The sequence below is a fragment of the Saccopteryx bilineata genome, chromosome 3, assembly GCF_036850765.1.
Source record: "Saccopteryx bilineata isolate mSacBil1 chromosome 3, mSacBil1_pri_phased_curated, whole genome shotgun sequence".
Classification (NCBI taxonomy): Eukaryota; Metazoa; Chordata; class Mammalia; order Chiroptera; family Emballonuridae; genus Saccopteryx; species Saccopteryx bilineata.
The window spans coordinates 280,288,468-280,312,695 of record NC_089492.1 but is presented as its reverse complement, the minus strand read 5'-3'; the positions used below and the strand labels follow the sequence as shown (position 1 = coordinate 280,312,695).

At 55.7% G+C, this 24,228-nt stretch overlaps 1 protein-coding gene across 2 annotated transcripts in view; it reads right to left on the bottom strand.

Moving 5' to 3' along the window:
• The window catches only part of IFFO2 (intermediate filament family orphan 2), a 46,352-nt gene that overhangs the window by 2,105 nt on the left and 20,019 nt on the right, over positions 1-24,228 (bottom strand). The window contains exons 2-8 of one of the 2 annotated variants that reach the window (XM_066270286.1): positions 10,364-10,424; positions 8,605-8,700; positions 7,238-7,378; positions 5,771-5,910; positions 2,030-2,150; positions 1,822-1,914; positions 528-658 (exon numbers count right to left, since the gene is read on the bottom strand). In XM_066270286.1, coding sequence (XP_066126383.1) covers positions 528-658; positions 1,822-1,914; positions 2,030-2,150; positions 5,771-5,910; positions 7,238-7,378; positions 8,605-8,700; positions 10,364-10,424 — 783 coding nt within the window. The remainder of the gene's footprint in view (positions 1-527; positions 659-1,821; positions 1,915-2,029; positions 2,151-5,770; positions 5,911-7,237; positions 7,379-8,604; positions 8,701-10,363; positions 10,425-24,228) is intronic. The other variant, XM_066270289.1, reaches the window with a different exon arrangement.

Below are 24,228 nucleotides of genomic sequence, written 5' to 3'. Positions count from 1 at the left end.
CACTTTATATGAATGATCCCATTTTATTATTAGCATGGCTGTCTCCCCAACAAGGTGGCATGTTCCTTAAAGGCAGGGTCTGTCTTTATTTTGGTGTCCCCAGCAATAAACGAGGCCTGACCGACCCGGCCCTGAGTTGGATTATGGGAAAGGACGTGAAATTGCTTTCTATGGACAAGCGGGAGCCCCATCAGCCATGGTGGAGAGGCATGTCCTGCCCACCTCCTCCACTCCCCAATTCTTAAGAAAGTGGGGTGTAAACTCCATGAGGGCAGGGGCTGTGACTACTGTGTTCATCTCTGTATCCCCATGACCTTGCACAGAGCAGGGAGTGCTTGCACCTGAGATTGGATAGGTAAGTCACCTATTACTTAGTAGGTAGGTGGCTAATATTCATTGGATAACTGGATGGATGGATGGCCATGTGGGCTGAGCAGATGAAACAGGCCAGGCTTGTAAGTTGCAGCCCCACAAATTCCCCCCAAGAATCCAACTGCTGAAACCCCAGGGAGGATAGGGCCAGGTACCTGTCCGCAGAGCCTTTGATGAGCCGGCGGCAGGTCTCCATCTGCACGTCCAGGCCACGCTTCATGCTGCACATCTCCATGTATTCATGCAAGTGTCGGTTCATGTCGCTCTTGGCTGTGGCCAGCTCCAACTGAGAGGGACCAATGTGGGATAAGCGTGCAGCCAAGGCATCCTCATAGCAAACCCCTCAGTAATTCCCTCCTCACGCCCTGAGCGGTGGCAGCATCAAGGCCACCCCTGGACGCCGCGTCCGCAGGGCCCTGCCTTGGCCTCCACTCTCTGCACACTGGTCCATGGCCTCTCGAGCTGCTTCGGTGAAAGGGGAGTGGTTGCTTAGCAACCGCAAGGCCAGCTTCCCCGAGGAGCCCACCTGGTTCTGCCAATCCACTCCGCCCAGCATCTCTGTACTCCTTTCCTTGGTGTTGATTAGAAAAGCCCTCACATCTCTCACATTTCTGACCCTCCTCCTATACCAACACCGTACATCCCAGGAGAGGCACTGCTCTCTCCAGGATGACAGTAGCGAAGACTCTCGCTAATAGACATGGCCAAGTACACAGGCTTGTGGGCCAACGGCTGGGCTCGAAGGCCATTTGCTGGCTGGAGGCCTTGGGCAAGTCATTGGGTCTCTTTTAACCTCACGTCCTCCTCTGTAAAACAGGATGCTCAGTACCTACTGCCCAGGACACCTAGGTACCTCTAGGTCAGCGGTTCTCAACCTGTGGGTCGCGACCCCGGCGGGGGTCGAATGACCAAAACACAGAGGTCGCCTAAAGCCATCGGAAATACATATTTTATTATATAGTGGTTCTCAACCTGTGGGTCGCGACCTAGGCGACCCCTGTGTTTTGGTCGTTTGACCCCCGCCGGGGTCGCGACCCACAGGTTGAGAACCGCTGCTCTAGGTCTATGCTAGGGTACGCAGACGAGGGAGGGTGTACTTTTAAAGGGCTCACTCAGTGCCTAGCATCACTTGATATCATGCAAGTGTCAGCTCTCATTATTTTTGGATCACTACCTGAGCTGAGTAACTAAAAAATACCTCTCTGAGACAGATAGAGATCACCCGCCGCCCCCCTCCCCATTTTACAGATTAGGAAACTGAGGCCCTAAGAGGGGTATGGCTTTCCAAGAGCCAGGCAGGGAATTGGTAGGCCTCCTGACTCTCAAGTCTGTGGCTACCTCGCCCCCCCACTTAGCCCCTGCGCATGTGGCTGCCACTTGGTCCCCAGGAGTCTCGACCATGTGACCTCAGGGAGCTCCGCTAGGGGGCAGCACAGCCCGAGCCCTCACCTCGATCTGGCCTATCGTTTCCTGGTATTCCTTGTCTCTCGTCTTGAAGAAGGACTCCGTCTCATGGATCAAGTTGCCCAAGTTTTCCTCTTGCTGGGGAAACAGAGCAAAGGGGACAATTTAGCTGAGTGGTAGGGACTACCAGGAGAGGAGAGGGAGGAGGGGTCACTGAAAGAGGTGCCCCCCGCCCCCACCTCCCAACGCTCACCTCGCCCTGCAGGTCGATGGTCGGGTTGCAGTTGGTGAAGTCCTCCCAGAGCAGCAGCGTGTCCTCATTCTCTTCCCATGTCAGGCTGTCACAGTCGTCGTCGAAATCAAAAGTCTCCCGCCTATGGGGCGATATGGGAGGGCATGAGTGGACAGGAGCCAGGCTCCAGGGGCCAGGACGGGAGAGAGACAGGGGCGCTGCCCCAATGGCCATGTTCCTACAAGGCAGCCCTCCAAACGGACAGGGGTGGTGGCAAAGGGGACATGCACCATGTCCGTGGCATAGAACACTTTGAAAATGCAGACTGTTTTTATGTAATCTTCCTACAGTCTTAAATGTGTGTTTTGAGGATGTCAGGCTTTATTATCAATGGAGACAAAAGGCATTTTCCTCCCACGTCTCATCGTCATTAACTTTTTCATTCACTAGCTCATTGCCGGAGCTCCTAACTTGGTGCAAGTGCGGGAGGAGCTGTGTGCAAGCTCTGCAACTCGGAATGGTTGCTAGGATGAGTCTCCTTCTACAGGTGAGGCAAGTGCAGCGCAGAGAAAACAACTCACTTGTCCAGAGTCACACTGTAACACAAACGGGCAGAAAGCCAGATCTTTCCGTTTCCTATAGCTCATTCCTCCCCACCAACACCCGCCCAGCGCTCCTAAGGTGCCGGCGTAGGCTGGCTTCTAAGCACATATTGAAATGCGATTTGTTCTATCCCCAAACAATCCTATGAGACGAGCAGGATCGTTATTTCCACTCCACAGTGGCTCAGACGGATCAGGTGGACTTCTAGAACAATGCATGCTGAAAATCAGATGGGAATTTGAAGCCTGGGTGATTTGGGGGCTCCCCTCATTCACTAGAACTGGAAGTAGGGTGACAGACCATAGGGGTTTGCCTGGGACGGAGGGGTTTCTGAAGATGCATGGTCACCCCAACTGGAGGGGACCTTAAAAACTCATTCAGCCCAACACATCCACTAATCAGATGACAAGGCTGATACGAACAAGAGTTAAATCACTTGACCCTGCGAATCAGCCAAAAAGGAGATGGGTCATGAGTCTCCAGATCCCCAATCTGGGTTCCCCTCCCTCTCACTCCCTCAACTCCTCTCTGGATTTCCCCAGTCTTCCAAAAATAGTCCAGGCTGGGGGCCACAGGGCAGGGCCCAAGACGAATTTCTGGTGAGGGGAGGAGAAATGCCTAGAGCACCCCCTGGAGCCAGATTCATCTCCAAAAAGCCATTCACGCCAGAGCCTATGACTTCTGTGCGTCCAGGGAGCAGCGCTGGGGCCAGAGCTGCAGGGGGAGGGGCCACCAGGCTGGACTCGCTTCAGACAAGTCCCTGAGGTCCACGAACACCACATCCCATACTCAGCTGCTGACTTCACTTCCTTCCCAGGGCCTGGGATCTGAAGGAAACCTCCACTGAGGAATAGGCAGCCAGAAAGGACAGGAAGATGGACCAGAGAAAGGGCTGGGAAGAGGAGACACCCCCCTCCCCTCCCTACAGATCTGGAGGGTGGGGCTGAGAAGGAGAGCTGGCCACTGTACAGAGAAAGTAGCAAATTCTTCCCCTTCTCCTTGGTTCGAAGCCCAAGCAACAGATTTTGATCAAAACAAAACAGCCCAGTTAGGATGCATTATTCAAAGTGGGGCTGGCCTGGCGCAGTCTCTGGCTTGGGTCTCCACAAATGGAGATGTCAGCGGGAGGGGCCAGGCTCCACCTAGGGTGGGGTCAGCATGGCCTCGGGAAGAATGGCAAGGGTGGAGGGGTGATCAGTGGATTTTTTTAGCTTAGGCACATTCGCCACCCAATCAATCTAATTGCACAGAGCACCCCACCCCACTGGGCTCTTGGGACTGTCCCTTTTGGCTCACCCATTCCTGGGCAGCCTAAGGATTCCCTGGTTACTTTATGAAAATGAGGACAATAATTTCTTCAGAGAAACTCTTTAATTCCACCAAATGACCACAGCCTGGGTCTGAGGGGGGCATACAATCTTGCCTTAGGCTCAGGAGTGCCCAGAGCAATGTTCAGAAAACCTGGAACCGACCAAGGGCTCTCTCCCAAAGTCCCTCTTGACAGCAAAAGATGAGAATATGAGATTCTCATGTCAAAGAGGAATCCAGAGTCTTAAAATCTCCCTGTCACCTTCAAATGGCAATCCCCAAGACGCAGCCCCACCTAGGCTCTCCTTCAGGGGAGCCGCGAGTCCGGGAAGTATGGGGTGAACGCACCCCAATGCTGCCCACACCCGCCTGCCTTCCTGAGGGGCCTGGCTCCGTGGCAAAGGGACCAGGGCAGCACTGGACCACTAGTCGGGGGCAGGCTTCGTCCCAGCTCCTGGCACATCCCTCGCTGAGCCTCAGTTTCCCCATTTGCACAAGAAGGGCCTGGGAAGAATGATCTTTGGACCCTGTCATGCTAAGCCAGCCCCAGAGCTTTATAGGAAGCCTTAGGAGAGTCCCTCGGCCCTGACTTCAGTAACGACTGTGATGTCAAAGGATCTGCGAAGAAGAGCGCGCCCTCTCAGAAGGGGTTCTGGGGGGTTTTGAGATGGCCATCAGAGCCAAGGTCGCAGACCCAGCCCTGCTGGTAGAAACCCAGGGCCTCAGGGGAGAGGCATCCAGTCAGAAAGCTAGCTCAGCCCTGAGACTTGAATGCAGGAGGGGTGGGGTGATGTTGGGGGGGACGAGTTGTGGGGAAAAGCTGAGTTCTCAGGGTTCAGGCGCCCAACTACAAGGGACTCCAGAGAGAGCGGGCAGGAACATGTCACTGGCAGGGGAACGGTGACTCCAGAGCCCCAGCCCCAACCCCAGCCTGCCCTTTGACTCTAGGCCCTTAAGCAAGTCATCCAGTGCACCCCAGGGCGCCTCTGCCTCCCTGCCCTCCCCCACTGTGGAGTGCTGTGCAGACTGAGTTCCAGCCGGGTCAGGGTCAGGGTCAGGAGCATAGACCTGGACAGCCCAAGCCCACAACGCCTCTGCCCCGATGAGTCTCTACAGTGAGCTTCAGGTAAACCAGCTCTCCGCTGCGGTGGAGGGAGTCAGGGAGACAGTCCTGACGGGTAGCATTCGCCATTTTCCCACCCTGGCAAATTTTAAGCTACTACTGTGCCATCACTGCACCTGGAGTGGGCAGACATACACAGTCAGCTCTCACGAGCTGGTACAAGCTGGCTCCAACCCACCCCTGACCATGTCCAGCCCACATTCTGCCACTAACCCGGGCAGCATCTCAAAGTGAGAGAACACAGGCAGGCAGATGGACCTGGTTCCAAATATTAGTGGAATGGTCACGGCCAGGCTGCTTTCCCTGAGTCTCAATTGCCGCATCTACAAAAGGGGAGTGATAACCCCACCTCCTGGGTCGAGGGTCTGGAGTCAAAGAAGTCACAGCCGTAAAGCATCCTCCAGACGGAGGGGGTTGGCCAGCATGATGGGCAGGTGTGTGGCTCAGCTCCGCCATTGCACCACAAGAAAAACTAGTGACAGTGAGTCTAAGGCTCAGTCAGGACTTCCACACAGAGACAACCACCACTACCGTTTGGTCCTTTCTGAAAATGTGGAACTTCCCAAATTATAAATGTTAAAGATAAATGCAAAGTTGGTTCATTATGATGGCCAAACAAAAACACACCTGTGGGCTATTTTCAGCCCAGGGTACCAAGTGTGCCACCCCTGCCTTAGCGATATGGGGAAACAGAGGAACCCCACAGCTGGGGCAGCGGGAATACTCACAGCTGGTTAAACATGCGTTTCATCTCATCTGTGATGTTCATAGAGCTGACCTCATCATCCGAGAACCGGTTCACCTCCCCGTCCTGCTCAGAGATGTCATCGTCCGAAGTCACCTTACGCTCTTTCTTTTTGGGGACCACCTGAGCCGGAAAGGAAGAGATCAAAGGTAACTGGGAGGCTCCGCGGGGAAGGAGGGTGGGGACAGGCTGGGAAGGGAGCCAGCCTCTCATAGGACAGATGGAGCGTGGCTGCGGCCAGCCACTGCCAGGGGAGATGCACAGGTCCTCTAAGAAGCAGGCGGCGTTAGCAGGAAGCATGAGCGGGGAGACATGCAGGAGGAAGGACACAGACCGCATGGCCCCTTCCCTGACCTGGTGGTTGGGCCGGTTCAGCTCACCCCTTCACCAGAGAAGCAACCATAAGATTTGGGGAGAGGAGTGAGCTGGACTGGGGTACAGAGTCACCCGGGATGTCTCAGCACCAGCCAGAGAGAGGGAGAAGCCCTCATGGAGGCGCAGGTGACTCCATGCTTCCCGGAACCCTCCTGCTCACATGCAGAGGAAACAGGCGGGCAGCCCCAGGCTCACCGAGCTTCCTCCACTCCAAGCAGACAAGACATGAGCAAACCAAACAAAGGCTGACATGGTTCCCCCCTGCTGTCCAGCAGAGAGGCAGTGAGAAGGCCCAGAGGTAGGCAGAGGACCTCTGGAAGCCCCTATCTCACCTGGCTACAGCCAAAGTCACACACTTAAAGTAACAACACACCGTATTGCCCTGGGCTCAAGCAGAAGCCAAACCACAGCCCAGACTCAAGAAGCAGCCTTTGGAGAATGACATGTGCCCTTCAGGCAGCTGGAAAAGCCTTCACACCCTCCCCCGAGGACAGCGGCTGGCTGGCAGGGGGAACCCACCACCTCTTCTCAGGTCACACCCACTTGCTATTTGAGAGGGGAAGGGAGGGAGACTGGGCACCTCTTCAGTGGGAATGGGAAACAGTCAGAGGCCAGCAGCTGGTCCTTGGGGTTCTGAGGCCCATCTGCCAGGGCTCGGAGCTCGCCCTGTACACGCACAGCCTGGCCAGGCTCCCTGCCGGTGCCCAGTTCTGGCACCCCGAGGAAGAGGCAGGAAGCTGGTTAGCGAACTCAACATGGGCAGGTGGACGAAGCCCTGTAGGGTCAGGAGACCTGCTGTCTAGTCCCAGGTCTGCCATTTCCTCGGTGAGTGGTCCTCTCAGCCACAGGACGGAGCCATCAGCCATGAGGACGGAGGTGGACCAGCCTATGAGCCTATGCGTCCCTGATTCTGTGTTCTCCTGGGGAGGCCATGCTAACTCTGGGGGGAGGGGTGGAAGGGGGTGGGACGTGATGCAAATAGGTGTTGGCCAGCAACGGCTAAGGCCAGGGCTCTCTGGGAGGGCGGCAGTGGCCGGTGGGAGTGGCGGCTGGTGAACAGGGTGGCCCTAGTCACCTGGAAGATCTTGGACACGTCTTCCGAGTTCCGCTGCTGTGCGACATCGCACAGCTTGGCCGTGATATCGATTCGGCGACAGATGTCCATGTCCACCTTCATGGCCTTTTCTTGGATCTTTGTGTCCAGGTCTGTCATGGGCTGCAGGGAGGACAGCAGGGGTTACATGAGCGAGGGACGGAGCAAGCATGGGGTGGGGGGCATTGCTCCCAGGCCCCTGCTGGACAGGGACGGGAGGGAGACCCTAGATGTCAGGTGAGAGGCCCCAGAGTCTGAGGGGGACCTTGAGCTTTTCCTGGGTGTGAAGGGTTGGGCCAGCGCTGTTCAGGGTGGGGTGGGGTGGGGTGGGGAGGCCATGGGAGCTAAAGGCTCTGGCGCCGAGTGGACAATGTGAGGCCAAGTGGACAATGTGAGGCTGTGTCTGCCGGGCTCCCAAAGGGCTGGAAGGCATCCTCTCAGTGGACGGTGTCAGTGTGCATTTTGTTTGAGCAAAGAAAAAACAAAGGCAGCTCCTGCCACTGAAAAACTTCCCTTCTCTCCCACCCAGCGTGCCCAGCGGTCTCCCACACGAGGTGCCTGCCAGGCGGCTCTTCCTCTTCAGGATTCCTCCCATGGCTGACAGCGGGCGTCTGCCCAGGACAGGGGTCCTCCTGGACCCTGGGAGGGGAAGACAAGTGGCCTCCACCTGGAGCCACACCCAGATTCACGCCCCTCAGGGCCAGCCACACCAGGCTAAGTCACCCGTGAGCGGGCTCCTTCTCCTCTCTGGCAGCTCTCCCTGCATACTGCCCACTGCTGGAAGGAACCTAGGTCCCCAGCAGGAAGGAGGCCCTGGCTGCCACCAGCTCCCCTCGCCCACGGTTACTCGGAAGGGTTCTGATCTTCAAAAGGCTGCACACACGGGCCTTCCCCGACTGTGCAGAGCAACCCTGCTGAAGGCCACTGGCCTGGGGAGCGGCTCGGGCTGGCACAGGGCCTCCCTCAACCTGTGCCCAGACACCGAGCCCAAGGCCACCACTGGCCACCCCAGACTCCAAGGCCCAAGGCCACCACTGGCCGCGTCATGGTGAGCTGGGGCAGAGTTGGAGCCAACACACAGACTATCCGAGGAGTCCCGGGGAGGGAGGGATGGGTTAAGCGGCAGATTAATGCATCTCTACTCAGACCAAGGGAAGCGGAAGTGGGCGGGGGCAGGAGGAGGGCGCCTGGTCTCTGATGCATCCATCATCCTCTCGGTCAATCAAACGCAGCCAGCCAGGACTCTAACTAGAAGCCGAGCTCTGGAGCCTCGGAGTGAATGAAGCATTTTGCACAATGGGTGTGGGGAGAGGTCATGACACCTGGGTGCGGCGGCCAGTGGCACTTACGTCACTCATGAGCCCCTTAAACACCACCAACTCGGCCTTCAGCCTCTCGATCTTCTCGTTCATCTCCTCCTGGATGGCTTCAGCCTCCTGCGCTGCCTGGAGGAGATGGAGATGGGAAGAGTTTAGGAGGACTGGGCATCTGAGCAGTAGGAGGGACCGGACACTAGGGCTCAAGCAGGCTAGGCACCTGATGGCTGGGGAAACGGTGCAAGAGACCTTGGCCCGGCCTGGCTTCCCACCACTCAGCTTAAAACACTTCTCAGAGGAATATTTACATCATGGAAAAACCCACGCAGACAAGTAAGAGAAAGAGAGCAGGTCAATGCAACAAGTGATCCCAACAGGTTAAAATATTAGGTTGATTCACATGAAATTGCCAACATTTGACCATCTCTGGTCTCCAAAATGGCAAGGTCATGTGCATCAACCTACCCGAATGTACACACCCAGGGTATGTGTGTGTTTGCACTGAAAAGACAAGCAGGTCTCACAACAATATGTCAACGATGGAGGGGCAGAGCTGGAGGAACGTTTCATTTTCTTCTCTGAGCTGTTCTCACCTTTCCAAATATTTGAGCATGAAAATGTTATGCTTATAAAGTAAAAAGCACTTCTATTATAAAAATGGGGAATGTTCACCCCCTTCCCCACGTATTGATATTTTAATATGTTTCTAACTTCATTTTCTTCTAAATTTTTTTATCTTTTAAGTGAGAGGAAGGAAGAGGAAGGGAGATAGAGAGACAGATTCCCACATGCACCCCAACTGGGATCCAGCCAGCAACCCCCATCTGGGGCTGATGCTAGAATCAACAGAGCTATCCTTAGTGCCTGAGGCTGATACTTGGACCAACTGAGCTATCCTCAGTGCCTAGAGCCAATGCTCAAAACAATTGAGCCACTGGCTGTGAGAGAGGAAGAGAGAGAAAAGGGAGGGGGAGAGGGAGGGGAAGAGAAGCAGGTGATTGCTTCTTCTGTGTGCCCTGACCAGGGATCCAAACCCGGGACTTCTGCATGCAAGGTTGACGCTCCATCCACTGAGCAAAACGTCCAGGGCCTGTCTCTAACTGTGTTAGATGATAAATGCTTTAAATATCAGAAAGCCATTTTTAAAAATATTTGAAAGAGCTTTCCATGCCTTCTCCTGGGATCACTATTCTTGCACCCATTTAACTGAGAAGAAGAGAAGCCAGGAAGGTGCAGTTTGTTATCCAGAGTACCCAGAAAGCAGGTAAGTGCATGGCCCAGAACACAGAGGTGCCAAGCCAGAATAGCAAGGAAGGTCCTCACGCCCACTGTAGAGAACCCGCTAGGGCTGGGCAACCCCATGGTGACATGCCCACCACCACCCTCTTCAAGGTATTCAGCTCCACGTAGTTCCTGCGAGCTGGGGGAGGGAGGCTTAGACACCACCCAGTCCAAACCTTCGGTGGAGAGAAGAGGTGGGAGAAGGGAGCCAGTAGCCCAAAGCCACTCTACAAGCCAGGGCGGCAGCAGGACTCCCAGACTTCCCAACTCCTGTACCGGGGCTCAGACTTCCCAACTCCTGTACCCGAGATTTTCTGCAACGCTGTGCTGGTCCCTTCCTAGCTCCAAAGCAGGAGATGCAGAAGAGGCCTCTTGGCTCCACCAAGGAAAGACTGAGGGAGCAGGAGGTATCACAGAGTAGGGGCTGTGCCGGAAACTGCCCCTGGCTTTGCCCCCTGGCCGCACGGTCCTCCCACGAGCCTCTCCTGACCTGGCCTCTGCAGGCTCTTACCTCCTGCAGCGTGTCCACCATGGTCTGCAGGTTCATGCGCTTGGCAAGCTCCTCCTCCCATCTGTAAGAGCCAAAAAGGACAGGTGGTCAGAGGGGGCCATTGCCCCTTCACGCAAACTGTAAAGTGCTGTGCAAATGCTTCTGCCCCTCCTGTGGCTGCAGTCAGCACCACGCTCCAGCTGCTCTTTGCACCCGCAACAAATACACGTTCACTGTGCTCACTATTGCCTTCTCAGAGTCCAAGGACCTGCAGCCAGCCTACCCTGACCAACACAGACACCTCCTCCGTAGCTATTACCATCCCTGTCTTACAGATGAGGACACGGAGGCTTAGAGAAGTTAAATGTCCCGCCCAAAGACACACAGCTAGTTAGTGAGCGGGCTCGACTTCATACCCAAGTCTGATTTATAACATTAAAACAAAAACTAATAAATACAGCTCTCAGTTAGCACTTACTTCACGCCAGGCCCTGTCCCAGGGGCTTTATGTGTGTTATGTGGTGCGTGCGCATGCTGGTTGAAGCTGGACAGGAAGTGACTGAGAGGAACAGGTACACGGAGCCCAATAGTATATATATAGCCCAGCAATCACTGGAGGGCGGATGAGGTGATAACCAGTATAATTACCGTAACAACCAGCTCACCTTTGCAGGGTGTTTACTTTATAACAAGCACCCATCCATATGACATAATTCGATCCTGATAACTACCCTCCAGCCTCTGTGCCTCCGTCATCCCTGCGTTACAGGCGAAGAAAGCAAGGCACCGACTCAGGTGTCCAAGTAGGGTGAGAACAGGTGGGGCCAAGACTCAAACTCAGGTCTTTAGGCTCCAGATTGAGTACCTGTGACCCTGCTGGGCTCCTTCGTGGACTGAGGAACCATCAGAGCGCCAACCCGTCCCCCCACCCAGAACCCTCTCCCACCCCAGAGGCAGACAGGGGCAGGTTCCTTTCCCCTCTCCATCCTGGGGCAGATAGATGAGCTTCTCTCCCTCCTCACCCCGCTGCCGCCTCCCTACATGGCCTCAGAGCGGGCAGGTCTGGAAGCCTTTAGGATGCTGTCGCGGCCGGCTAAAAATAGGCCAGAGAGGAGGAATGGAGGAAGAGCGGGTTACGTCACCAGCTTTTGGAAACAAGAGAAAAAGGACACTGTTTGCACACACAGAGGAAAATTCCTCCTCTCTCCCACACAAGACGAGACGGCCCGGCCAGAGCTCCCGGAGGACACACACAAACACACTCGCACCTCCCTCTCCCATTTCCTTCGGTCATTACCAGTCCCTGACATTGGCAGCCAGGCCTAGATCTGCCTTGGAGCACAGGCAGAGCCTAGAGGGCAGGGGGCCGGGCGAGGGCCTCTGCCAGGGATGAAGGAGGGTCAACACACTCATTGTACAGATAGAGAAACCGAGTCCCACAGTATGCCAGGAATTTGTAAGGTCACCCAGTATGTCACAGTCCAGGCCAGAGTTCAGCCCTGGGCCCAATGTGGGGGACAGAAATCCCAGGTGGGGAGAAGTTCCCAGACTGCCCTCACCCCGCCCGGTAGCATGGGGCATCCAGGGCTTCCCTCAAGAGAGGCCAAGAGCCAGCACACAGGGCTCAAGCTGAATCATCTCTCCTGGCCACACTGCTCTGAGTGGGGGCAGAGAATTCGATTCCAAAGCCACTCAGCAGAGCAGGTGCGAGGGAGGGCCTGGCCCCGCTACTGCGTCTTACAGCAAGAGCAGGAGCAGCTGAGTAGCGGGCAGCGAGGGGTGAAGATGAAAGTGCCCAGGGGTGTCTAAGTCCCCCCCCACACACACACACCCAGTCCCCAGGCTCCCGGGGATGAGGCCCAGCCCCCCCATCGCTTTTCCTTTCAGCAACATTCTCATGAGGAAGTTGGGGCAAGGCTCAACAGACCCATTGTACAGATGGGGAAAATGAGGCCCAGAGAAGGAAAATGACTTGCCCAAAGTCAACCCAGAGTGAGAAACCGAGCCATGTCTTTAGGCTCTCCAGACACAGAAGCAGCATTGATGGGTGAGCGCATCTGGGTGCCACGCACACCCTGGGCTCAGTGCCTTGCACACATCTTATCAGCGCTCATGTGAATTATTAACTCCCTCAAGAAAGAATTTTCTCCCAAACCCATTTTGCAGCTGAGAGAACAGAGGTTCAGAGAGGTGAGGTAACTTGTCTAAGGTCACACAGCGAGCAAGCAGGGCTGGGACGGACGCCTCACCCCTGCTCAAATTGTGACAAGCGTGGCAATCACCCAGGGGTCTTGCTCAGATGCAGACCCAGATCCAGCAGGTCTGGGAGGGGTGGACACGCTGCATTTCTAATGAGCTGCCCCGCACAGGGGCACTCGCAGCGGCCCCATGCCTTGCTAGTAATTCTTGGCTGAACCCCAGCAGACAAACTTGCAGGGATGATTTCACGGGCCTTTTGTTTCCAGAGGCAGGCTGGCTGGGCAGCCGGCACTCCTGGTCTCAGAAGACAGAGCACAGACCCCAGCGTGCAGATAGCAGCTGGCCTGGTGGACCGAATCCACAGCCCACACCGACGCGCCTCCCAGAGCGGCAGGAAAACCTGGCTCTGCCAGCTCTGGTGTTGACGGTGCAGAACAGCTTTGCCCTTCAGCTGGTCTGGCTGACGGGGGCGAAAGGATGACGACAGGTGATGTGCTTCTTAATGTCCCAGACACCCCGCCTTCACTGCGCCTCGGCCCAGGAGGAGGGAACACACAGCTTAACCGAGAACTGGTCCACCAAGTTGTGGGCAGTGAAATTTCAACACTCGCTTCCCAGGCTCAGTCGTCTCCCTGGACCTGGATCAGCCCACAGGGGTAAGGTTTCAGCAGGATGGGTGTTTCAGGCAGAGGGACCAGCATCAACAGCAAAGAGGGGCAGCAGGAAGGCAAGCAGGAGCCAGAGGCCACTATGAAGGCCAGAGGCCACTATGAAGGAAGGGGACATACCTACTATGGGGTCAGGGGCTGGTGGAGGGCATGCCGTTTAACCTTCAAGGTCCCAATTCTGTTGCCTGACATACTGCTCAGCAAAGGAAGTCACATAGAAAAAACCCTCCCCATTTTACAGGTGGGGAAATGAAGGCCCAGAGCACAGAGACAACTCGAGCCAGGGCCTAGATGGCCTGAGTCACTTAGAGCCACCCCTACCCACCAGCTCATAAACGTCCAAATTCTTCTCTCTTAACGTGTTGGGTAAGGGAAAGGAGAGGAAGGACGTTTATTGGCCACCTTCTGGATTGGGGTCACCATGTTAGGCATTCATATTCACATAAAACACAACGTATCACTTAGCCCGCCCCTCAGCGCCATCCCCACTTTGCAGATGAGGAAACAGGCTGAGAGGCAACTCAATCTCCCTGTCCCTCCCTCCTTCTCTGCCTTCTGAAATCCTATGCATTCTCCCAGGCCAGTTTCAGATGTCTCCCCTCCTCCAAAGACCCACCCTTCCCGCAGCCATTTCCACTGTTTTCCCTCCTCGGCTCCAAGCCCCCACCTGAGGCAGCCAGGCCTCAGGGTCCCCTCTTCCGGGCTCTTGGAGGTGGAGTCTCACCCATGCACGGCTGTCACTGGAACAGCCAGCCACCATGCCCGGGACAGCAACAGGCCGTTCTCTATCCTCTCCAACTCCTAAGGGTACTCAGGCCCCAGGCCTGGATCTGCTGGTGGCCCAGGTCCTTCCAATTTCTGCCCTACCCGCAGGCAGACCTAGAGCAAGTCTCACCCATGTGCCGGCTACGCAAAGCATTCTCCATCCATGAAGTCAGAGCAGCCCCCTAAGCAGGCAGGATGGATAAGGATGGGGAGGAGGATGAGAATAACTCTCACAGAACCTCTAACATGACCCAAGTGTCACAGTGCGTCAGGCTCAGTTCTTAGGGCCTTCGCATGCGTGAGCTCGTTTAAATGAGTTATGCAGTAACCTGTAGGTACAATGACTAGCTAACTCCGTACTACTGATAAAGCTCAAGCCCATAACCATTAGCCAAGATCACATAGCCGGGAAAGGGAGGCTGTTTCTACTTTACAGGAGGAAACTGACACTCGGAGAATCTCCCAAAGTGAAAGCTGACGAGGACCAGGGTTCCCCTTGCCCAACCTCTGAGTGTACAGATAAGGATACTGAGGCCCAGGGCTACGCAGGGCGTGGGTGGCAGAGTGCCCTCCACTCTGCCGGCCCAAGCCAGAGCTGCCAAGGAAGGGGGTGAAAGGCTGGCTCCCCTCCCCCAGCATCTGCCTCCATTTCCCAGTGAGAAAGATTGCAGCCTAACACACCCCAGGGACACTCAAGCAAAACCATTCTGCTCCTACACTCTCTGACAGACACTGGCCAGTTCTGGCTTGGCAGACATCCGGGTGCATTTACTGGTCCCTGAGATTCAGTCACTCCAATCTCTCTGGTGACCAGGACTCACAACCCCCACTGCTGGGAGCCTTGAAATGAATGTGAAATCAGGATCCCAAGGAAGAAGGGGCCAACCCACAGCCTCTCCGGAAACCCCTGGGGCACCGCTGGATGTGCCCCACATGTGGGGGCAGGGGCGGGCTGAACAAGGGCAAAGGCCTTCCTGGAGGGCCTCTGGCCAGGGAGTCCACTTCGGGGAACTTGCAAGTGTGGGCCGACAGCACGGGGAAGCCCTGCAGCGCCCGTCTCCGGAGGTCGTGTGCCCTGTGCCCTGGCCTGTCGGGACACGGAGGAAACGTGGGTGAGAGGCCTGTACTAGGGCAGAAAACAGGCACAGAGGAGGGGCCATCACGCAAGTCATGAGAGGAGGTCCGTCTACAGCTGGGGGTCGAGCCCTTCCACCAGCCAATCCACCAGCCCTTCTGCCAGTCCACACAACTGCTGGTAATGCCTAGTTCTACCCTCACTGCTGTATTCCTGCACCCTCAACTCACCTGCACTTGGTAAGGAGTCAAATAGTTGCTGTATGGGTTTGTTGAATGAATGAATGAACAAACGAACGAACTAATCCAAACTGCAACCACTCCTCAGCCCTCCAAGCTCGCTCCTTCCCCATCCAGGGCCCCTTCTGCCCGGAAGGATCATCTTCTGTCTGCTCTGCCCCCCACCCCCAGCCTGGGGGCTCACGGGGCTGAGTTCCCAGCACCAGCTCCCCACTCAGCCCCACCCCCTCGCTGGCTCCGGAGCCTCTCCAGGGAGAGACCAGGCCAGGCCCGGCCAGGGGGAGAGACAGCCAGGGCAGGAAGCAGGCAGGGGGAGAAAGCTTCCCTCTCCCACTTCCCACAGCCCTCCAGATGGGGAGGGGATGCAGGGATGTTGGACAATAAGGGCAGAGAGAGGAAATGACTCCACAAACGACACTGCCGCTGCAATCTGCAGCCTGGGCCACCATCTTAACAGACGGAGCACACGTGGGAGGCCAGTGGCCAGGAGGGGGAGGGGGCAGCACCAGCCCCAGCCAGATGTGGTCTCCAGGCATTCCTGAGGAGCCACCGCTGTGACCACGTGATGGACAAGACGTCTCAGCATGCCACTGGGGGGGAGGGGATGGACAACTTCAAAGTCGGCCCCCACTCAGGGACACTCAGGGCCAGTGCCCTGCCTCCCCAGCAGCTCATGATGACACAGACCCACAGGAAAGGGGCTGACAAAGCCCGGCTTACTGGGGAGAGGAAAGCCAAGCTGAAGTCACTGGCAGAGGGACTGACTCACAGATTTTTCACTTCCTCTGTGATCAGAGAAGATCAGAGACAGGGGTTCTGGGGCCCCAGCCCTGCAGGAAAGTGGAAGCAGCCCGGGCCAAGTCATCAAGGCTCCACGGGCAGCCGTCAGGGCTTCTGGGGAGAAAGTCCCAGAGACTCCGGGGCAACAAGACTCCAGGTTCACAGCCTGCCCTTCCTAATCACTTCCCAGCCGAGTGAGCTAGGGCGAGTCAACTACCCTCCCTGATCCTCAGCTTCCTCATCTGTGAGATGGGAAACACACCACGGCTACGGAGGGTGGTTGTGAGAACTCCAGGAGGCAGAGGCGGCACGGGCAAACACACGCAGCCCCGCCTCGGGCGCCCAGCGGACAGAACGCTCTCCTGCGGCTCACTTTGAACTGCAGAGTGCGTCCCGTCCCGGCTGGCTCCAGCAGCCAGACCTCAGGGAGCTGGGAGGGCACCACAGGAATGGTCCACACCTTTCCAGGAAAGGCGAGGGCGGCACACCCAGGCCAGCTCAGGTGATGGGAAGCGAGTTCAGGTGAGGCTGGGCCCCAGCCGTCAGCGGAAAACTTCATTCTGGGCCAAGTGTGGGCCTGGCCGTCTGGTGGAGGGCAGACGGGTGGGGAGCTCACCCCAGTGCCATTCAGCAACCTGTCCCCTGGCCTCTGCAGTGACCCATTTCCTCTGAGCCCACCCACAGAGGCACATAGGCACCTCTTCCCTCCCCCAACCCTCGCTGCCAAGCTGGGGTGAGCCCGTGCCCTAACTGGCACGTTCTTCTCTAGACTAATCCAAGCTGGAGGAGGAGGCTGTGGGCACAGAAGCAGACTAGGGGACCCCTTCTTCACCGCAGCTTCACAGACGCCAAGGGGTTAACAGATCAGAGTGGGCACTGGGCTGGGGCCAGAGCTGCCTGTGAAGATCTGGGTGCCCCCCCATTAGTTCTGCTGAGCCCCCCTAGAGAACTTAAAAATCACAAATGAGTCAATTTCCTCATTCCACACCACCCACCCTTGTCTAATATCACAAACCATTTACACCTGGGGCAGAAAAATCACCAAGGTGAGCTAAAAGGGCAGTGGAAGTGGTGGTGGTAGCGGGGGCTGGGAACACATGAGAGCCTACCCCTCTGAAGGCTGAGCACGGAAACACGTGGAGTCTCCATCTCCCTACTTCGTCCAGCATCCGGTCTTTCCGTTTCTTCCCTCTCCAGGACGAGGAGGGCTGGGCCCCTGAGCCTGCATGCGGGGAGCCCAGCCCCGCCCCATGCCCTCCTGGTCCCCGCCAGCTCCGCCTCACCCATGCTCACCCTGCTCCTCCCTGTCGCTCCCGATCCCAGGGAAGGGACGCCTGGCAGACGTGCCCATCAGAGGCCTGGCTGCCCAGCCGCACTCTGCTGTTCAGAAGGAAACACAAATTAAATGCCAACTGATTGTCTCCACGGAGGAGGCATTAATTTAATGTGAACACTTAACCAGGGCAGCCAATTCCATTACGGGCGGCCGTAATGGGCCGGGCAGGCTGGTGGGGCATAGCTGTGAGCTGGTGACAGGCCGGGTCTGAGCAGCCATCCTATCAAGGATGCCCTGTGCCCAGTGCACTGACACCACCCAGACACATACATGGGCCTGCTCTCAGCCTGAAACAGCAGCCCCTTTTGGGGACCCCAAGGACAAGCCTGTGCAAGGGGGTCGGATGTCGGCAGGGAAGCACCCGTGGAGGAGAAGGTTCTAGGCTAGGAGACCAGAGACCCTGGTTCGAGTCCCCCTCTGTCACTAATCCGCTGCATGACCCCAGCAAGTCCTCTCTCCGCCTGGGCCTTCACCTCCCAATCTCTCTCTCTATATGATCTCTAAGAGTCCCTCTGAATATAACATTTGCGGCGCTGTTTGCAGACTCTGGATGTGGTCTTTCCTTGGAGCCCGGGAGAGGTGACAACCTCAGGGACATCAACTCCGTCCAAAGTTGTCCTGGGTAATGGCCTCGGGCCTCTAGCTCCTGCCCTCTGCACCAATTACCACTGGCAGGGGCCGGGGTGCAGCATACATTGGGTTCATTTGTCCGGCCACTCATTCCTTCCATAATTGTCCCTGCGGACTTGGCATGAATGCTCATGGAGTCTCTACGACCCCACTAAGGCTAGGCAAACTGAAAATGCTGTACGCCACTGTGCGATCCCGGAGGGCCCGCTTACCACGCACAAGCTAGGAACTTCAGTTCCCTCCTCTGTAGAATGGGGTAGCAACCCTACTTGCAAGGTTCATGGACAGATTAAATGAGCTCTCATGAAGGTACGCAGCAGGTGCCCCAATGGACAACACCATTTTTATCACTGGTGTTACCCTGACCGCGCTTGCCTGAAGAAGGAAGGGACAGATGGGTGGGTAAGGCTAGGGTCACCTAAGCAGGGCCACCTCTCCATCCTGCCCCTGACCTGCTGGGGATCTGGAAGCAACTGAGAGTTGGCACTGAAATTCAGTCTTAATGAATTTTTCTAGCAAGGAGTGAACGCCCGCCCTGCTGATCACCTGTGGGGAGGAGCTGCTTGGAGTTATCCCTCTCCCTACCTATTTCTCAGAGACCAAGGGGACCATTTGCAGGGCAGCTGCTGGCCTCTGGGGCTCTCCGTAAGGAGCCAAGGAGCCACCAGGCCTGGAGAGAGGTGGGAAAGGACAATGGAGCCCCATTCCCCAAGCCCACACGCCCTCAGGCAGCAAGACACCTGCATTGTGCAGGAAACTATATCTGGTCCTGCCTCTGCCCTAACTGGCTATGTGACCTTGGCCAAGTCCCTCCTCCTCCTCTAAAGCCACCTTCCTGTTCTTAACACAATGGTGTCAAACTGGATACATTCTAAGGGCCCACCCAGTGAGGCTGGAAAACAATGTCCATGGTCCCTGGACAAACCCCATGCTGAGCACAAAACTGTCTAATAAACGGCAATGTCTCAAAGACAGCTGACATCAGTCTGAATTCATCCCAGTATGTGTGGTAGAGAAAAGAGCAGAGGCTCTGGAGCCAGAGGGTCTTGGGATTGAATCTTAGCTACACATCTTGCAGCTCTGTGACCTGGAGCAAGGTACTGACCCTCTCTGAGCCTCAGCAAGACTGCCCGCCTCATAGTGTTTTTGCAAATATTCAATGGACTCATGTATGACAGGTGCCTGGAACAGTGCCTGACATACCATGAGCATGTGGTCACTGTCATCATCCTCATCCTCATGACCTTCCAATGACAGATGGGCAGAGAGGTCCAGACAGACTGAGAGACAGCTCCTGGACCACACTGCAAGTGGCAGGGCCAGACCTGAACCAAGTACTGCTGACCGCACAGCCGCTGTGCTACCATAATAATCAAATTGCTGACAATAATGACAATGAGCTAGATGCCACCATCACCTGGATAGATGACCAGGGGTACATAAGGGTGGGGATAGCAGAGGGAACGAAACCAGAGGCTGACACCACCAATTCTCCTACCAGTAAAGCTCAGCAAATGTCCTGCTTCAGCCCTCTATGCCTCCGGATGTACCCCAAGAATGAATGGGCACATGCCCAGACCCCTGTGGTCTGTCATGACAAGGGCCACTATAAAAACAGATGAGATTAAGGTAGGAGGGGTCCCGCCAGTTGGAGCTCAGCAGGTCTCATGAGCCACCCTGAAAGGCTTAGGCATTTAAGTGCACTCTCCCAGACCCAGAGAAGCCCCTAGTCACCTGCCCCAATGCCAACCTGAGGTTTCAGCTGTTTATATGAATCACTGCTCCAATTACCATGTGTCCATATTTGCCCTGGTTCCCAGCATCATTTCAACTTTGGTGTCATTTATGGAAAATACCTTTGGAGAACCAGCAGCTCTGTGGACGCCTGTAATCTGGAGCTATGCTGGGTAGCACCCTCCATCCAGTCCTCTGTCTAGAAACCACACCCCAAATGGGCACTGCCCCCCACAAAACAAGCCACTCCGAGAAGAAAAGTGGCTCAACAAGCACCTCATGGAAGGGAGGAACCTGCGTCCCAAATTGCAGGCCACCGTGAGGTTTCTGGGGCACCATTTCCAACTTCCTCCAGGCTTGCTATACCTTCATCACCTCCTCCGGGAAGCCCTTCATGACTTCCCCAGGATGAAGCGGTATGCCCACCCCGGTGTCTCCAGTGCTAGCTCACGCCTTCCTCATGGCATCCAGGATGCTGTAAATGTCTACTTCTGCCTCTCTCATCAGACTCTGCTCTCCCAGGAGGAGAGGACTTGCATTCACTGTAAAATGTTTATTATGTCATTCCTCCCACCAAGCTCTGGGAGCCAGGTATTATTATTTATTCCCATCTTACAGATGAGAAAACTGAGGTTCTGGTAAAAGGACTCGTTCCACGTCAAGCCCAGGTCCATCTGACTCCGAAGCCTGAACAGCCTCTCAGTGATAAGAGTCTCATCAGCTCCATAAACCCCATTCCCTACCCTGCCCCCAGTACACTCACTGCTCAGGAAATGCCCTCCAAGTGATCAGGCCAGGGCTAGATGCAAGGATATGTGCCCACAGGGTCACAATCACTGGGCTGGAAAGAGCCGCTTAGCCAGGGTATTTGCTTTGGTTATTATTCACGTCTTAAGGCCTTACCCTTCCACCTCCACTGGCCTCGACTGACCGGCCCACAGCCCTGCCACCGTCCCACCTCCTACAGCCGGCTAGGGCTAACACATGATGAGCTCAAAGGACACTGGGTTTGCAGTCCGACCAAACTGGGTTCAAATCCCAACATGACTGGTCACACGCTTCTGGACAAACGATCTCCTGTCCTGAGCCTCCTCATTTGGTCATGGTGAAAGGGGCATCATAAAGGCCCCCCTCCTCGGGGCTGCTCTAGCCTATAAAAGAGATAACACAGGCAGGCTCTGAATAAATGGTGGCTCTCCTGCCCTGCCCTGCTCTGCCCTTCCTGGTGCTGAGGTCTGAGACACCACTCTTGTCTCCCTGGACCTCAGTTTCTTTTGGCTCTGCTGCTCTGTGAGATGCATGGTGGGGGGAGGCTGGAGTCCATCCTCAGGCCCCAGGCCCCCAGGCACAGGCTGCAGGGGTTCCACACCTTCCCCTACCAGACTGGGATGCTGGGAGGGGCAGATGCATGCCTCTGGCAACACACTGAACCCTCTCTGCTTCAGGTTCCCATCTTTAAGGCTTGGGCTCACGGAAGCAGCCACCCGGCGGGACTGGTGTACTGAGCCAGTCAGATGTGTTAGCCTCGGCACAGAGCTCCCAGTAAAGGTTCGCTAGATGAACGCTATACAGGGCGGGGCAACAGTAGGCTTACAGTTGTGAGTATGTGCAACAGAGAGTTTATTCTTGTATTATTAATTATTGTACTATTTTCCATATGTACAACTGTAAACCTCCCGTTGCCCCACCCTGTATTAGCCACAAACACAGTCTTGATGTCCTTCCCACTGAGAATAATGGGCAGCTCAGCTTGGGGTGGCTGCTCTGCTCAGAGGACTGGCCAGGGTCCCAGGCACCAGCAGGACACCTGACAGCTCAACCACACCCCTGCTATCAACTCCTGGAAACACATGGGGCCATCAACAAAGACACAAGGGAGGACTTCTCATCTCCCCGAGGTCCAAGCTGGCACCGTGTCCAGTGCCGGCTCAAAACGCAGCATCGAGGATGCCACACGGAGTGTCGCCGTAGCCCACCTCCGACGGGCTGCTGGCTTACAGTCCATCTTCTCTCCCCCACAACAGACCAGTTCCCAAGTGCCCATCAGGAGCCAAATGCCAGGGCCACAGGAGCGGCCAAAGAGTATCTCCTCTCGCTGACAGGGGAGGCGAGTTCCGGGGCTGTGCGGGCCGGACCTCTGGGCCCCTCACCGCAGGCCCTCGTTCTCTCCAACCCAACAGGCAGGAAGACCTGGCCCCAGCAGCCTCGTGCTCTGGGAGTGGGGATGGAAGGGGGTGTTCGTCCTGGGCTCTTGGGACAGGGGGTATCTTTGCTCTGCTTATGAATATAGCGGCCCCATCCGTGCTGCCCCTGCCCGTCAGGACCCAGGGCAGGAGGGGGACAGCAGAACTCCCCCACCAGCTGAAAACAGTGCTTGTCTCCAGAGACAGCTATGTAGCTGGGGCAGCAGAAGAAGATCTGTCACTCTGTCTCCTCTGTATCCTTTTATTTATTTATTTTTTATTTTTATTTTTTATTTTTTGTATTTTTTCTGAAGCTGGAAACGGGGAGAGACAGTCAGACAGACTCCTGCATGCACCCGACCAGGATCCACCCGGCACGCCCACCAGGGGCGACGCTCTGCCCACCAGGGGACGATGCTCTGCCCCTCCGGGGCGTCGCTCTGCCGCTACCAGAGCCACTCTAGCGCCTAGGGCAGAGGCCAAGGAGCTATCCCCAGCGCCCGGGCCATCTTTGCTCCAATGGAGCCTTGGCTGCTGGAGGGGAAGAGAGAGACAGAGAGGAAGGGGGGGGGGTGGAGAAGCAAATGGGCGCTTCTCCTATGTGCCCTGGCCAGGAATCGAACCCGGGTCCCCTGCACACCAGGCCGACGCTCTACCGCTGAGCCAACCGGCCAGGGCCACCTCTGTATCCTTTTTTTTACTTGTAGCGAAATACTCATAAAATTTAGTATCCCGTTTTTTGAAGTGCAAGTTCAGCAGCATTGAGCACGTTCACCCTATTGTGCAGCGATCACCACCATCCTCTCCAGAAGTCTTCATCTTGCAAAACTGAAGCTCCGTCCCCACAAACACTAACTCCCCGTTGCCCCTCCAGCCCCCCGCTACCCCTGTCCCACTTGCTGTCTCTCTGCTCCAGCTGCCTCGTGTAAGTAGAATCCTACGCTATTTGGCCTCCCGTGTCCGGCTATTGCCCTAAGCACGATGTCCTCAAGGTCCGTCTGTGCTGTAGTAGCACGTGTCACCATGTCCGCGCCTTCTATATCTTTTAAAAATTTGAATGATGTAATGCAGTGGTCCCCAATCCCCGGGCCGCAGATCGGTACCGGTCCGTGGGCCATTTGGTACCAGTCCGCAGAGAAAGAATAAATAACTTACATTATTTCCGTTTTATTTATATTTAAGTCTGAACAATGTTTTATTTTTTAAAAATGACCAGATTCCCTCTGTTACATCCGTCTAAGACTCACTTTTGACGCTTGTCTCGGTCACATGATACATCTATCCATCCCACCCTAAAGGTTCGTCCGTGAAAATATTTTCTGACGTTAAACCAGTCCGTGGCCCAAAAAAGGTTGGGGACCACTGATGTAATGTACCACCTAATCAAAAAAATCAAAACCATTTACATTTTAAAAAGACAAACATACCCGCTCATTTCCCCATTTTAAATTGCATGAGAACTTCACAATGATTCCACAAGAAAAAGAAAAAAATCAGGTAAGCCAAACGAAAATCATCAAGATAAAACCCCGCCCCAATTCTGAGACAGCACAGTGCTGATTCAACTGTGTGACCCTGGATATGACCTTCCTGCCTGTCCCTCCCCAAGAGCCTCAGTTTCCCTAGACCACCTCCACAGTCCCCACCGGCTCTGCTACTCTCCTCTCATGATCCTGTTCCCTCACCTCCATCCCAGGCCTGCCTCGCATGGGGCAGATGACAGGAAGGTTGGTGTTCATACTCTCCCTCTCCAGGGCTTCCCTTTCTGCCCAGGCCTGGCCAAGCCCCAGACACACACTCCACCCACTGGGCTCCTGGTTGTCCCAGGCTCTCAGCCTCCGGGGCTGCGGCCCTTGCTCCAGCCCAGAAGCCAGCAGGGGGAAAGAGCACCCAGGCCAAGAACCAGGAGGATCAAAGGGTCTGTGCTCACAAAGCTGGGGGGCCCCACCCCAGGATATGTTTACAGCTCTAAGGACAAATAGCAACTCCCAAGTCTATTTTGGAAAGCTAATTTGCAGTTTGGATCTCTCCCTTGTTTATTCCAAGTGGCTATGCTTCACAGGTAAATGTAAGGCATGTGTGGGTCTGTAGCTCAAGGTAATCTTCCCATCCAAGTCAGATCCTCACTCACCAGGGCCCCAGCCACCCCGGGCCCACTGCCTTGGATTCCAAGTTTCCCTGGTCATCTGCAGCCCAGAAGGAGAGTCCACCAGCAGGAGCTGGCACACCCCACCCTGGTTTTAAACCAAGGCTCTGCAGCCTTGAGCAAGTCACCTC